Source organism: Zingiber officinale, chromosome 7A (genome assembly GCF_018446385.1).
Source record: "Zingiber officinale cultivar Zhangliang chromosome 7A, Zo_v1.1, whole genome shotgun sequence".
Taxonomy (NCBI): domain Eukaryota; kingdom Viridiplantae; phylum Streptophyta; class Magnoliopsida; order Zingiberales; family Zingiberaceae; genus Zingiber; species Zingiber officinale.
Genome location: NC_055998.1, coordinates 7123676 through 7140007, shown reverse-complemented (window position 1 = coordinate 7140007; position 16332 = coordinate 7123676). Strand labels below are relative to the sequence as shown.

General features: G+C 34.8%; 1 protein-coding gene across 2 annotated transcripts; it reads right to left on the bottom strand.

The window, feature by feature from the left end:
• Window positions 1–2997: 2997 nt before the first annotated feature.
• On the bottom strand, window positions 2998–15740 carry LOC122000861 (novel plant SNARE 13-like). Of its 2 annotated transcripts, none has more exons than XM_042555338.1 (10): window positions 15318–15740; window positions 7419–7511; window positions 7179–7272; window positions 7060–7097; window positions 6382–6479; window positions 4930–5009; window positions 4801–4857; window positions 4099–4191; window positions 3870–3944; window positions 2998–3394 (listed from the first exon to the last, which is right to left on the bottom strand). In XM_042555338.1, the coding sequence occupies exons 1-10, from the start codon at window positions 15392–15394 to the stop codon at window positions 3308–3310; spliced, it is 792 nt and encodes a 263-aa protein (XP_042411272.1). In that variant the 5' UTR covers window positions 15395–15740; the 3' UTR covers window positions 2998–3307. The 2 variants fall into 2 exon arrangements, 1 of the variants encoding a protein (XP_042411272.1); XR_006117234.1 differs by having other exon boundaries at window positions 3319–3394; window positions 4107–4191.
• Between the last annotated feature and the right edge of the window lie 592 nt (window positions 15741–16332).

Genomic DNA, 16332 nt, shown 5'->3' with positions numbered 1-16332 from the left:
CGGTCAAGGCGCCTGGAACCCTTTCAGGCGCCCTGACCAGAAAAATTTATCCAGATCGATCTGTTGCATTCCGTTACGTCGTGGATAAAATTTTATCCACACCTAGGCGTCCGGAACTCTTCCAGGCGTCCGAAGCAAGGTTATAAATACATCCCTGATTTTAATAGTCACAAAAACACTTGTAACAATTTCTATGTTTACATTTCTAGTTTTGTTCTATACTTTTTACGTTTTTAACGTTGTAAGAGGCTACTCCGCCTTTAAAAGAAGGAGATCTTAGTGAGCTTTATTTGTCTTGGATTAGCAATTATCTGATTGCAAACTAAGTCAATATTTTTTTGTACCTCTGTCAATATTTTATTCATTTATTTTCTGTTTTTATATAAATGTTTGCCTAACTTAGTCCGAAGATTGAGAAAGGTTATTAGATTTTTTTTTTTTCAAGATTATTCACCCTCCTCTAGTCAACGGCTAGGGGACCAACATCCAGTACACCGTCTCCACCGATTTTAGACCGGATCAAACATATATGTTCAAATTTCATAAAATTTAAAGTTTTATATTTTAAATTAAATCGAGTTGAATAATATTATAATAGTTTCAAAATTTCAGGTAGTGATAGAGTATGCTATGTTTGTATTTAATATTGTCAAATCGGCGAGAGAGGTTTGCTTCGGCAGAGAGCTCGTCGGGCGTCGGCGATCAGTGACGAATCCAGAAATTCAAGTATGGAGAGGTGATCACGATGAACAAGAAACGATATCCTCCATCTCCATCGGTGAAACATCATAATACTAAGGGTCCCCCCCCACACACTGGATCCGCCCCTGTCGGCGATAGAGGGAGGCGGCAAGCTTCGGGGGAGAGAGATCTTGGTAGATCTTGGCGAGACAGGTATGCTTCGGTGGAGAGGGTGTCGCGCGTCGCCGATAGAGGGGAAGGGGGAAGAGAAGGTAGAAACATGATATTTGTTAACTTAGCTGATGTGTTTTTTTATTTTTTTTTTTGTTTTCTTCCGCCGCACAAAAATTACAGGAGATCCATTTTATATATATATATATATATATATATATATATATATATATATATATATATATATATATATATATATTTTTTTTTTTTTTTTTTGAGAGAGAGAGAGAAATTACCTTGCGGAACGCGCTGTGAGGTTTGATGCGGCGTGCATCAAAATTAGTGCTGGATCGATCCATTGATCGATTCAGCTCCGCTTCGTCTTCTCGCGCCTACTGGATCGATCCAGCAGGGCTGAATCAATCAGTGGATCGATTCAGCCCCGCTTGTTTTCTCGCGCTCGTCGTGCCAGTCTCGCCCTCCCACCGTCGACGGCCTCTGGTCACTTGCCCCCGAACTTTACTATAACCGGAGGGGAAGGTGAACCCAAAGGGTTCTGGCATCCAGTGGGCCTGAAGCCCCGCTTCGTCTTCTCGCGCCTGCTGGATCGATCCACTGATCTATCCAACGAGGCTGAAACCACACTTCGTCTTCTCGCGCCTGCTGGATCGATCCACTAATCTATCCAACGAAGTTGAAACCCCGCTTCGTCTTCTCGCGCATGCTGGATCGATCCACTGATCGATCTAGCGGGGGTGAATCAATCCACCGTACCGATCCGTACGGATATGTACCGCAGGATAATATTTTCATGTAATAAATTTGGCATCAGTTAATTAATTAGACATCCGGATATAAAATTATAATTATTGAAATATATATATATATATATTTCAATAATTATAATTTTATATCCGGATGTCTAATTAATTAGCTGATGTCAAATTTATTACTATATAGAAAAACTCTTCCTACTTTTTTTAACTATCATTTATCTTATTTCCCATAATCAGAAGACTCCATTAAATTTTAAATTTCTTCATTAAATTATTTCTAAAGTGAGCAATATTTTTATAAATTATTTTAATAAACAGATAAATATGATTTTAAAATGATCTTATCTAAATAATAGATAATGTTAAGTTATGCAAATAGGAAATTTTAATGAATGTTTTGTTTCATCCTCGTTACAATTGAGCTTTTATGTTCAAGAAAGATTAGATCAACCTCCGGTGTGGACAATAAAATTGTTTTTATTTTTCTTTTAAACTTCTCTAGGATGTTTAACATTAATAAGGAGGTTAGCTCTAGTTGTATTTTCGGGCGGAGGAGAAGCGGATAAATCTTTACAGAATGTTACATTCTCATCTAAGACTAAAAAAAATCTAATCAGATCAAGATTTTCTAATTTCCAACTAGTCGAAATTGACCGAATTTGTCAGTGATTGGTAAATTAGGCAGTTAATTTTTTTCCTTAATATCTCATCTTAGATTAAGGTAATGCTAGAGTTAACAAGCAATGCTAACCAACTTTATCGCTCAAGGGTGATCAATATTAACTGAATGAACACAAAGCAGAAAAGAGAAGCCACAAAAATTAGAAGTATAAACTGAAAAAAAATTGGGGCTACTTTATCCCAAAGTTGGATCCAGCCTGACATAGAATATATAGGTTGAAGCTCCACCCAAAATAAAAAAAAAAAAAAAAGAAGGGAAATGGGCTACTTTTGTAATGCACAAGTCAAGATTAGAGCCAGCAGTATATATACCAGCCTATAAAAAAAAACTTGTAGAAGCCATGCGATAGGTATATCCTGCTCTGCAAAACATGATTCAGATATACAAGTTTTGTGCATCACCATACAACAAGAAAAGGGAGTGGATGTTGCCTCTCCTCACCTTAATGATAGAAATTGTCAGTTTTGGCATCCTTCTAAGTTTCTGAAGAACTAAGAACACCCATGTTCAAATCCCAATAGGAAAAACTACTAGAGATCGACTTCTAAACATGTATAAGCTATGTTCGGATTTACCTGATAGGCATATCAGAAGAAGGCCGTCTATCTATTATAAAAAAAAAATTACAATTAGAGGAAAGGGAATACCCTGAAATAATTTAGAATTCAATTGGCTTCTCAACTATGTATGTACAAATGGTTGAAAATATTGCATCCAAATAATTTGAGAAGAAAGTATTCACATCCACTGCAGGAATAATCCAACATTGTACTCTAAGGCTAAGCAATCACAATACGACAGCATTACAAGAGAGCAAAGGTGTCAGAAAATCTGATACAGGTGGCAAATGGCAGATTACCTCTCTATATATCACCAATCTAGGAAGCATATTTATGATCCAAAAAACATAACGCAGGCATCATATACAGGAGAAAAAGAATTACTACAAAGCATTATGACACTTTGAGTTTCCACCACAGAAGATACCCACAGAAAATTAGGCCGATAGTAATTTCCTTCCGGTTGGAGCTGGAGGTGCTAATCCAGGTATATCTGGAATACTCTTGTTGTTCGGATGCACAACCTATCAATTCCATAACAAAACAAGTAAAAGATTAGTGAGCTGTTTAATAAATTAATCAGGGGTATGAGTGGATCAAAATGTTGGGAATTATGCGGGTGCCAACTAGCACAGTAGGTGAGGAGTTTGAAAGTTGTTGCCAAGGTCTCAGGTTCAAAGTCTATAAGTCTTCCATAGTATTCAATAAAAGGATTTAACTCATGCAGCCAACCATAAAATATCTGACATGGTTTGATGCTGACAAAATTAATGTGGTAAATGTTCACTTGAACTCTGTAAGCAGATATGCAACGCTTCACAAAATTTTAGCTGTTTAGTTGAAAAGATGCAATGATCTAGTTTAATTGTAATCATAATTTTCTGTGAAGTTTTATTATTAACTAATATGCTCAAAAGAGAAAAATCTAGTAACTAGATAAAGAAAATATGGTTCAGATGATGCTTGAGATTGCTATGAGTAAAGGTGAGATGGTAGTACCTTTACAATGATTACTGCAATTACACCACAAACTATAAGAAATAGGAAGAACATGATGCACTTATCAGTAGCAACCTGAAAATAGAAGAATTTTCAATCAAGATAGAATCTGAATTACATGGAAACTAGTGTTGAGAAAAAACAAACAGAGCTTGCAATTATAATAGGCAAGCAGAAAATATATGAAAGACAAGGGGAAAAGCTAGTGCATGGAACTTAAGAGACAAACCTGCCTACCAATCTCTTTCACCAACTGAGAAGCCTTCTTGATTGAGAATTGGATAGTGTCCAGCTCATTAACAATTCGACCCATTTGTTCTGTCTAAAAATAACAGGATTAAATGTACAACATACAAGATAAAAAGAAGATTTCAACATGCTCCAACTTTTAAATCCTATGTTGCCAAATCCTTAGAGATTAAGACCCAACCTAAGATTCACTTGTTTGTGTTTAAAGACATATCCTGTACTCACCTTCATGATCACCACATATAAAACCGTGGGAAAATTATCCATCAGTAGAAAGTGTAATCATAGGCGGAGACAAGTTCATTAATTAAGACAATTACATTGGTCTATCAGAAATGCTTGATAAATTCATTTTTCACTCATGCTTCAAGAAAAGATTGTGATTTCATTAGGTCTTGACACAACTATATGCAAATATTTTGTAATTAGCTATTGATTTTTTTTTCCCAATAGGTTCTCCATTATTTTGAATCAACCAATCTAACTCAATGTCGACATCGTTATGATATCCTAAATATAAGAAAACATTTTAGAGCGGAAATGAAAATAATTCAAAACATATAAACATTAGAAAGAATACTTTAAACTCAATAAAATTGTAGTATATTTAAATTAAGAATACAAAAAAAGAAATGGACCCAAATTGACCATGAGTAATATTAGTTAATGATAGGTAACTTACTTGGCCTTTAATATTCGCAGCAGTTTGGGTACCTACTTCAATAGTTTGCTCAACGACCTGTGAGAACAAATTATGTATCAAAAATGATTGCAAAAGTTAAGAAAAGTTTAATGAAGGTTAGTGTTTCACCATCTTTGAACGTTCAATAACTTGATCAGTCTCATCCATCTGTTTCCTTCCAGCATATATGAGTTCTTGATTAGACATATCTGTAAGAACCAATATATCATCAAAGAATAGCACAGGAATTCACAATATTTGATAAAACCATTCAAGCAATGTTAGTTTAGCAATTAGCAGTGAATTTGAAATTTAAAAAAAAAAAGAAGGTAATTTCATTTTTCAACAAAGATTAAAATACAATTTCCATCTCACCCGAACTGTGCAAGTGTCAAGATGTGAGATACTTGCCCCAATTAGAGGCATTACTGGAAGGTCATCGTTGGATGACTGTAGGCAATATATGTGCATAAAAGGGTGGTCAACAAAGCTCAACATGCAAGCTCGGTGGCCAGAAGCAACAGGTAGAGGAATTGTTAAGGGAAACAACAATACCTAGCTTCAAAACCTGGCATCAGAAAAAATTTTATAACCTAGCTTCAGTGATCAATCTGTAGATTGTGTTTATTCTCTTAGTTCACTAGCTATTGGCTTCTAGTTCATTCTCTCTTCTTCTCTGCACTCGGACTTATCACTCAGACTTATCCAAGTTGCATGCTAGAGGAATTAATGGGCATTAATCTTCCATTTCCTTGTTCCTCAAATCTCAGCCAACCTCTGTTCTGTTTTCTATGGGAATTTGTGTTCATTTCATTCTTCCTCAAATCTCAATCAGCCTTTATTCTGTTGTTGCCTTATTTTCCCTCTTCTTCCCTACTCTTATATTTGTGTGCGGTTGATGGACCATGTCAACAATAGGAACCACGTCGAGTGGTTGTTTTCTCTTTTCTTTATTCTATCCACTGGTGTGCTACAAGGAGGAATCCCACTCGAAAAATTTTCACCTGCGTTCTCATCCTATTATATCCTGTTTGTATGTTGCATGACCTATGCAGAGAAGATATCTTGTTCTCATCTTCCTAAAGTCAAGAAAAGGATCAAGCAATGTACACCGCCTAAGCCAGCGGAGACTGAACAGAAAAGATATTCTGTTCTTATCTAGCTAATGTCTAGCAAAGACCAAGCTACGTTTTCCTCTTTCTTTACTCCAAGACTCAAGAGCATTTCTTTTCTCTCGAGCTTTTCTATTTTCTCTCAGTTATTGTGAATTGCTGTAATTGCTGCTTCAGGTAGAAGCCTACTTGTGAGATTAGTTGCCAAGATCTCTTTTCATCATTTTTCTCTTTCTCCTTCTTTATCAACGTGTTACGGTCAAGGACAGTTGTGCATTGGTTTGAAGTTGAAGGAATTGATCATTAGCTAGATGCTCCATTAACTACATTTGTTTGTTTCACCTACCAGCAATAATGATGGGATCAGTGATAACAAAACTGGATCATACAGAATTTGAAGACACTAAAAAAGATTATAGCAATATAATGTTGATGTACCCTTGATGCTTCACAGGAAGAAACTGATTACCTGATGCCATCTTAACATTCTCATCAGCCACAGGATCACTGGTTCCAGTGCCCATATCAAAAAGTTCAACTCTTTTATTACCAAGGCTACTTTGGTACCTAAAAATTCATTAACAAAGAGAAATCAAATCAAGAAATAATGGAAACAATTAGTCACTCAAGAGACGTTTTACTGATTAGTGATTACATGTAATATTTTATTACATTGTGTTTACATTTCTCTCAAAGATCAATTTTTTCTCATTTCTTCTCAACATCAAAATCTCTGGTTAAATTAAAACTCAATCATCTCATATCAAAGCCTTTGTGAAATTTCTCTAGTTGTCATTACTTCATGTCCAATTTCAGAAATGCCCTGCCCAAAATAACCATTAAGTTTCTCATGCACGTACAATAATTGTTTCTAGTATATCTATGGCCTGATGCCAAAGGCTTCTTTATTTATTATTTACATCACTAAGCAGCTACAAGTACAACACTGTCCATACTGTGACACTGAATAAAAATCAAGCAGTAACATCCTTGACATCAAACAAGGTGAGACTATTTATTCAATTTAAACTAAGACAGCAAAACAATACATATATTTTTTCTCGAAGCAATAAACTTGAGAGGAAATTAAAGACATGGGAATTAGGAAGAACAAAAACACGAACAAGAAAAGCCTTCCAAAACATACGTTTTCCTCAAGGCCACATATGAATTGAGTTCCTTGATCTGGAATAAACGAGCACAATTAGTTACAATTAGAAAAAAGAAAATAAATAGAAAATGCAAAACAAGAAGTAGATTACTGACCATGGTCTGCTTCTTCTCATTGAGTTTTTTATTAACTTCTGGAGGATTCCGATTCTCTTGATCCTTAAGTTCTTGATCAAATTCTTTAATTAACCTAAAAAAATTAATATGTTAAATTCTAAAAAGACTATTGGTGATAAAAACAGAAGTAAGTCATGAACATGACAAGATATAGGGCATTAACATTAAACAACATATATAAGGTGAGATCTTAAAGTCGAAACAAGGTAAGTCACCTACCGCTTGCATTCCTTCATCTTCCCAGTAAGCTCCTCCAACTGTTTAGACTGTCTGTTAGGATCTTTAATCTTATCCAATTTCTGGAATCCATTCCTGCAAAAAAAAAAAATCAAGAGGAAAATAAATTGTTTACACCGATCATTTCTCGAAAAGGATCTTCTCAGATTATGTCTATAGTATGGATAAGCTATATGCACCAAATGAAGTTGTTAGCTTAAAGAAGCTACAAAGAAAATGTAGGTAAAAGTGGTCTAGATGATAATCATAATGAAGTATGGAAGAGTTTAGGAGATCGAGATATAATTTGATAAACTAAGTTATTCAATAAAATTTTGAGAATTAAGAAAATGCTCAAAGCATGAAGGAAACTTTTTCTAGTTCTTATCTATGAGAATAAAAAGGTGTTATTTGAGATAAAAAACTGATAATCTTTATTGAAGAGTAAGACATATTTATATACAAACTAGGAATCTATCTTAGGAAATTATAATTAGGCTAATTGACAGATATATTAACTAACATATATAAATAATACTCTCTCTCAAGTTGGACCATAGATATTAATCATACCCAACTTGTTACAAAGATAATCAATCCAAATCTCATTTAAAGCTTTTGTAAAGATGTCACCTAGTTATTCTTCAGTCTTCACATATCTTGTGGAAATCGAGCTTTGTTGAATTTTCTCATGAACAAAATGACAATCAATTTCAATGTGCTTAGTTCGCTCATGAAATACAGGATTCGATGCAATATGAAAAATAACTCGATTATCACACCACAGGTTTGCTGGTATTAAAATTTTAAGTCCTACTTTAGTCAAAAGTTAATATATCCACATTATCTTACACATGTGTCATAGCCCTATATTCTGACTCATTGGATCGTAACACAACGTTTTGCCTCTTGCGCTTCCTTGAGACTAAATTTCCTCTAACAAATATATAAGTAAATCTTCTATCCATTTTGGAACTTACCCCATCTGCATCTGAAAAATATTCAATATGAGTGTGCTCATGATTTGCATATACGATACCTGCAAAATTTGCTCTAACGCTATCCAATGATGAACAATTGGAGATGACATAAACAGACAACACTAACAGAATATGTAATATCTAGACCAGTCACAGTAAGGTAATTCAACTTTCCAACCAACCTTCAATATCTCACAAAATGTTCAAATAGTTCCCCATATTATGTGAGGTGTCATTGAAGCACTACAAAGCTACTCAATTTTCCTGTCTTAGTTAATAGAAATATACCTTTTTTACTCCTCGTAACTTCAACACCCAAGAAATACTTTAGCACCCCAAGTCTTTCATGTGAAACTAAGTATGAATGAAAGATTTAAGAGATGAGATTCTCGTAGTATCACTTCCAATGGTAACAATATCATCCACATACACAATTAACAAAATGATACCAGTTCTTGTAGAACACAGAATGGTCAGACTCATTAAATTTTCCAACAACCTGACTACATTTTTCAAACCAAGCACGAGGACTTTGTTTCAAACCATACAATGATTTTCAAAAATGACAAACTCGCCCTAACTCCCCTAGCAACAAAACCAAGAGGTTCCTCCAAATACACCTCCTCGAAGAAAAGCATTCTTGATATCAATTTGATGTAAAAGCATTTGCAAATCTCATATATGCAGGAGAGATTTCCTTTTCTACAGCAATTCCAAGTAATCCATTAGTTCTTTAACAAATTCACAATGATTGATCAAACCAATTATCTTACTATAATACAATTCCGAATATGAAGGAACAAATGAGCATCATCTCTATGCCATGTCTACTTCGAGTAATATTAAGGAGGGTCATTAGTCAAATAACCATCTTTATCAATACTTCGTAGATAAAGACGAACAGTCTTACTCTAATCCAAATAGTTTGAACCATTTAGCTTATATTCCGTGATTTTAGACATCATATGCACCACATTCGTCACAATAGAAGACTTATTTTCAGCCATAAAACTTTATTCCTAAGGAAGTCAAATAAGAGATTCTCCGAAGGAAGATCCAAACTAACAAGTACAAATAAACCCACGTGCGCTTAGGTGCTACTCACATTGAGGAAAGCAAGGCGACAGGTTCAGGCTGGAGGCAAGGATCGCTGGCGGCTGAGATTGAGCGACATCAGCGCTGCTTTTGATGACACATATCAGGAGAGCGACGATGACGATCGTTGGGGATAGGGCTGACACAGTGGTTGCTTGGCAATCGAAATCTTAGACAATGGTGTTGTGAAAGGAGAGCCAACGCCTGGTGCGATGCGTTGTGCCGAGGAAGGGGAGGCGCAACAACAATCGGTGCAACAACGAGCAGTAACTGACTTTGTGTGCAGATAGAGGAGGGAAGGAAAGAGTGTCGGCGAGGAGGTCATGGTCAGCCGATGGAGGCGCATGGGCGATGGTGAGGCAATGACGTGCCACAAAGATGAAAGTACGTGAAAGGTAGAAGAGGAGGAGATGAAACTCTAATTTTGAATCTTTAATTTCGAAGTTGCTTTGATACCATGTTATTTGAGATAAAAAGAAATGATAATTTTTATTGAAGAGTGAGACATTTATATACAAACTAAGAATCTATCTTAGGAAACTGTAATTAGGCTAATTGACAGATATATTAACATATAATATGGAAACTATACAGATAATAAAAGGTAATATATAATGTCGCTACAATTAGAGTGGCCTCAAGTTCACAAGGCATGCTATGAAATTTTGAAAAAGAGTTACGGGAGAATAATAAGAGATGAGAAAATTATTTCCAAAAATCAATGAGGCTTCATGTCTACAAGATCAACCATAGCTATTATTTATTTAATAAGATAATTAAAGGAAAAAGTATAGAGAAACGAAGATTAATTTGCATATTATTTTCGTTGATTTTGGGAAAAAAAACTTATAATAGAATTTCCAGCCGGCTATTGCAATAAGTTTTAGAAGGAGAAAAGAATATCCAATAATGTTGTTATAGTGTTAGAGCTATTTTCAAGTGCAATAAATAAATTTTTACTGTAGGTTTACATTAAGGGTTCATATTATATCCATATCTTTTCATATTAATACTAGATAAACTAATGAATCATATTCAAAACAAACAAGCTAGACATAAGTTATTTGTAGACAACAAAATTGTTATCAGATTAAATTCAAAACTTGAATTGCAGAGAAAACTTAAAAAATTAAAGGCTTTAAAATAAGTAGAATAAAAGCTATGTGAAATGTAGCTTCAATAGCAACAAAAGAATTGATGGAATTCTTAAGATAAATAGAAATAGAATCCCTATAAATAAGAATTTTTAGGAATCTGATAAATAAAAAATAAGAAAAATAAGTTAAGATGGTTTAGATATACTTAAGAAAAATAAACAAATTCTATAGTTCGAAGAGTTAAATCTATTCAAGTGGAAAGTGTAAAGGTTGAGGAAGACCAGACAAATATTCATCAATGTAATAAAAACAATTTAATTAATTTGAATACTAATGATATAACCTTGCATAGAGGCCAGTGAGGGATGAGAGCCATATAGAATATCTTAACAGACAGGCAAACACAAATAAAAGATAATAATAACAATGACTTCAATATAATCCTTAGTTCCTTACATTGAATTAAGCATGAAAAGGAAAGGAGTTCCATGGAAAAGGGAATGGGGATTATTCCAACCTCAATCAATTAAAATCTCAAAGCGACAACCTAAAAATGTGGGGAAGGCCAAAGGACATATGTGCACCCCTAAGAACAAGATAAAATCATAGATGAAAAGAATATTATACAAATATAAAGTGGTAAAGTTAATTGACTAACCAAAATTTATTTATATCCTTAGCAGTTAGCACTCCTTGTTAGCATATGAGTGGGTTTAATTCTATCAAATAGTCCAACCACAACACATGAAATAATAGATAATTTTTTTCTTTTCAGCATAGGTAAGTTTTGAAATTTGAACCTCCTACTCTAATAACATTGCTCCTTTACCAAGTTTTGAACTTAGCTAACCACTAATCCTAAAAACATAATTCTTGGGAAAGGAATCAATTACATTTATATTTTTAATATTAAGCATGAAAAATAATGCAGAAAAATGAGAATACAAGATGATATAAAGATATTTAAATTTGAAATTAACATTCAAAAGAAGGAAGCTGTTATTGGGTATCAAGCTTTACTTAAGACTAGCATACATGCGATAGCAGTTTACATAGTAATGGCATAGATTTTATCCACTACCATCAGCATCACTTTTTAAACAAACTTTTTCACCAAGAGAAGATTTCTTCCCATGTATGATCTGATTTGAGATGTAAATAGACAAAAACTGTAGGCAGCTTTCAAACCTTTCTAAACATATTGCTATAAGACTGGAGATTTTTTTCCCACAATCTACAAATTTTTTTTAGATAATTATACATTAAAACATCAACGGCTATAATGAAGAAACAAGAAAAAAATCAAATAAACAAGGGGAGTTCACGTCCTCAAACAATTTTAAGAGGGGAAAAAAATCCTACATATCAGAACTGCCTCAATCTTATACTTTTGGATAAATCATGAAATTATAAGGGAAAATATATTGGAATGTTCAATGCTATAAATGAGCCGAGCCGAGCTTTGGGGTGTTCAAGTTTATTTGATAAGGTAACCGAGCCAAGCGGAGTTTAAAATGAACCAAGCTTTTGAAATGATTGTTCAAGCTTGGTTTGGTTTATTTTGTATGAGCTTGAACTTGTTTGAAGCTTGGCTTGGTTCATTTAGATGTTATCAAGTTCTCAATTCAAGCTTGTTTGATTGTTTGAAACTTTTAGTTGTTTGATTGGTTATTGAGTTTGATAATTCAAACTTATTTGTTTATTTTATTTTATTATTTATTTAATATATTTAAAAGAGTTTTATTAATGAATATGGTTCGTGAACATTGTTCGAACGTTATGCACGAACATTGTTCACGAACGTTAACAAATTGAACACATATGTGTTCAAGCTTGTTTGTTTAGTTTAACGAGCTATTCAAGCTTGATTGTTTAATTAATCTTGTGTATATTGAACGAACATAAACAAGCTCTTACCAAGTCAAACTCTAAGCTTGTTCAAGAACGTTTGGTTCATTTACAGCCCTAGGCACACTTTTTTTTTTTCAAGATTAATATACACATGTTGAACACATAAACTATAATCATTGAATTGAATGTTTATAAAGAACAGCTACTTCTGGTAGAACCACAATTTGGAACCAAAAGGGGGAAGACTTGAAAGATTAATATCTCAGGCATGAGTTTGAGCCTGTTTTGGCACAAAACTACTTAATCATTCCCCCTACCCAAAGGGTAATTGGCTACGTGGATATATGTATAAGTGGCTGTAAATATAAGAGGATGAGAATGATGTATATAATTTGGGAGGAAAGCACTAGGTTTGGTTCATCTCTTGTCTCCCTCTTCCCTTCGTCTCCTACTTTTCCATATCTTCTTCCACTTAGGAGAACAAAAATCTTGATATTATCAAGTATATTGCTGTTTTTGAAGAAGGTTCAGTTGGTGATAGGAGGACTATCACTAGATATTTCAACTTTGTTGGGGCAATTTAGTAAGGTGGAAGAGTAAGAAGAATATAACAGTAGAAGTGAAGTAAAGGATCATGTTATGGATCATACTGTCAGTGAGTTTATGTGGTTACATTCTCTTACACATGGACTACTCTTCTCCTCAATTGATCCTACACAATTATACTGCGAGTAATATGAAAGAATAATCATATTGAGGTGGATTATGATTTTATTTGACTATGTTTGACATGCATCACAAATGGAAAAGTTCCTACCTTAAATGGAACAAACCCATCTTGTCCCAAACTTTGCTCCCCATCTTGTGCAGGAAGTGTATGTTAAGACTAGTAACGTAAATTTGAGACTATTTATCTAGAAAATTGGTTAGGAGGAACCAGAATTCTCCACTGGGATATATATATAGGTATAAATGGTGTGTGTACAATATAAACTTGGGAGTAAACTCTAGGTTTAACACACCTCTTATATTCCACTTCCCATCTGCCTCCCATTCCTCTCCATCGCTTGCCCTTTCTATGTTATAAATTGAATTCTATGATAGACAACTTTATGATAAAGTTTGTGCATATACTTCTTTATTGAACTTTCTGTAAGAAGATCTGTGTCACACTATATTCTCAACAACATTGAGCTATTGTTTGCTTTAATTGTCATCCTATACTATTGGCCCTAATTTTGAATCATGATGAAATCTATCTCCAAGGTGAGGAGCTACTCAAGAAATCACCCATTCTAAAATTGTTCCACACTGAGAGTGCTTAAGAGTTCATGTGGAAAATCAAGCCCACTCTATCAAAAGGTGTCTCATTATTGAGGGTACATACTTAATTCATTTAAGATAAGTTACAGCTATGGTCCAACCATACTTTCCTCGTTTCATTGTGTGTTTCAGTTATTCTTACTCCATGCATCCTAAAAGTCAGCAAGAAGATGCACCTTGTCTGTGTTGTTTGCTCACTCCCTGCCCACCTCAAACTGAGTTGCTATAGTTCCACTAGCTTTTATTGTTATATCCTTAACCCATATACTTACTAGCTTTTGTTGGTATGTTTCATGGTGAAATTTGACTCCAAGGGGAGGCTCATCATCCATCTCGAAATCGCTTCACTCGGAACATGATTAACTAAGGTTTCTTACAAGAATTGGACTGATTCCACCAAAAGGTGTCATGTTATTGAGAGTATATATTTATCCATTTAAAGGCAAGTAACACATATGACCCAATTATACTTCTCTGCTTTGATTTCTATTTCAATTCATGCTTGCCCATACATCTAAGAAGCTTGATAGAAGTTGCACCTCCCTGTGCTCCTGTGCTCCTCAGACAAGGTCATTACAAGATTTTAGCCAATCTTGATATTTGTACGAATGAATGCAAATTTAATTTGAAGTTTCCCAAAGAAGTTTCTAAGATATGATATCATGCTTGTTTTGGAATGTTAAGGAGACAATTTCTTCCCTTGGGTTTGACAAACACATTATCAGAATAAGGAAAATCCTGAATTGAAGAGAATGAGGTTCATTCCTTTACAATAACCATTTGCGTATAATTTCCTGTGAAGAGTGCAACAAATAGGTCAATCATGAAATATAACTTACATATGCTTGTTATCTGTTTACTTATATGTTGACCTTGCTGGCACCATATTGTTTTACTCTATCCGCAAAACTTTCTAAACTATCTCAATTAAATCCACTAACAGTAAGTCCCCTCCATACAAATTCTAGTTAACTTACTGTTTGTTAGATATATTACATTTTATATAACAAGATTCACTTAACTTCCACAAACTTTTACTATACTGTGAACATATTTTAACACCAACCAAATTTAGGTTATTTGTCAAATGAAATATCATAATGCTTTTCTTTGTTAAGTGATTAGGTTTTGCCTATTACATAGTTTGAATTATGGTGTTCTTTCATAGTTCTAGTAGTAATATAGAAGAACCTGTGATGGAACTTTACCCCAATTCCACAGATATTGTCTATGTCAATCTCTGTTATAGAACCAGCAGGCTATACACTCACTCCTGATTTTAGATCTCAGTACCCCTATATAAAACTAGAGTCTGCAGAGGATCAGAAACAGATCATCGCCCAGCCAGATAAAACTAATTCCTCAATGTGCCTTAAATTCTAACCAACGTAAGTTATGAACAACCAGAGATCTTTCTCAATTATAAGAGTGAAGAAGATTCCCATAAGATATAATCTCATCCATTGACATGGCATCTGCAGTTCAAAGATGGAGCAAAAGAAGAAAGGCGAATCAACATATGAACGCGAAGGAGCACCGAGGTAATCAAATCTTACTGGAGTGCTCGGAATATGTCTTGGATTTTGCCATCGATCTCCTCAAGCTCCGGACTCATCGGTAGGTCGCTCGTCATTGCTCTCCACAAGTAATCAAAATCCCAGTGGCGAAGAGCTGATCAAGATCCCAACTACTCGGACTTGACTCGAGAGATCTCTTCCTCAGATCCAAACCGCCTCCAACAAAAAGCGAGAAGAGCTTCAATTTCAAACAACATGCGAAGATCGCCAATCCGAGAGCGATAGAGAGAGAGAGAGACGAGGAGGAAAAGAAGAGGGTTGCTAGGGCTCGCTCACTTCCTAATTCCCTCAAACTCCGACTCGAATCAAATCCGATGCATTCGTGGCACGGATACGGAAAGAGTCAGTGCTACGTAGACATTTTTTTCTCTTTAATTGCAGCGAACCAAATGCGAGATATTCGTATAATGATCGTAAGACGAGGACAGGAAAATGAATAATACTAAACGCGGAATCAAGTGGCAGTCTGGCAGAGGTGGGCGTCCGGTTGACAGGGTGGATGAGTTGGACGTGAGCTGTTTGATGGGGCCCGTCCGATCGGAGTTAGGTGAGCACCCGCTATTGGTGGGCTCGCCCCCTCCACTAGAGTCGTCTCCGGTGGAAAATGTACGGTGCGACTATTGGATCCGCCTTTTGTGTTTGCCGCAGCTTACCTCAGCTTACCTGAGGGACGAAATGCCGGGAAACAAATTTCAAATTTTATAAAATAACACTGAATTATATATATATATATATTTTTTTTCGACATTAGTTTGTCTTTAGCAAACTAACTAGCAAATGATTGTTATAATGTTAAAATTGTGAAAACTTCACTCCTATTGATGAGATTCCATTTGACAGATTTATCTTTAAAAAAAGGATTTATTTGAAATGACAAAAGAAACCTTCCTAATCTTTGTCCCCAATTAACATCTAAAATCAAATTGGGAAAAGTCTGTCCCACGTCTTCATGAGCTCCGCGTTGCTAGTAAACTATTCAAAATTCAACATTTTG

Coding starts and splice junctions, on each gene's coding strand:
- LOC122000861 (XM_042555338.1), bottom strand. CDS start 15,394: ATGACGAGCGACCTACCGATGAGTCCGGAGCTTGAGGAGATCGATGGC. Junction 5,010..6,381: donor GAATGTTAAGATGGCATCAG/GTAATCAGTTTC, acceptor TGGTTCTTACAG/ATATGTCTAATCAAGAACTC. Junction 3,395..3,869: donor TTGCAGTAATCATTGTAAAG/GTACTACCATCT, acceptor TGGAATTGATAG/GTTGTGCATCCGAACAACAA.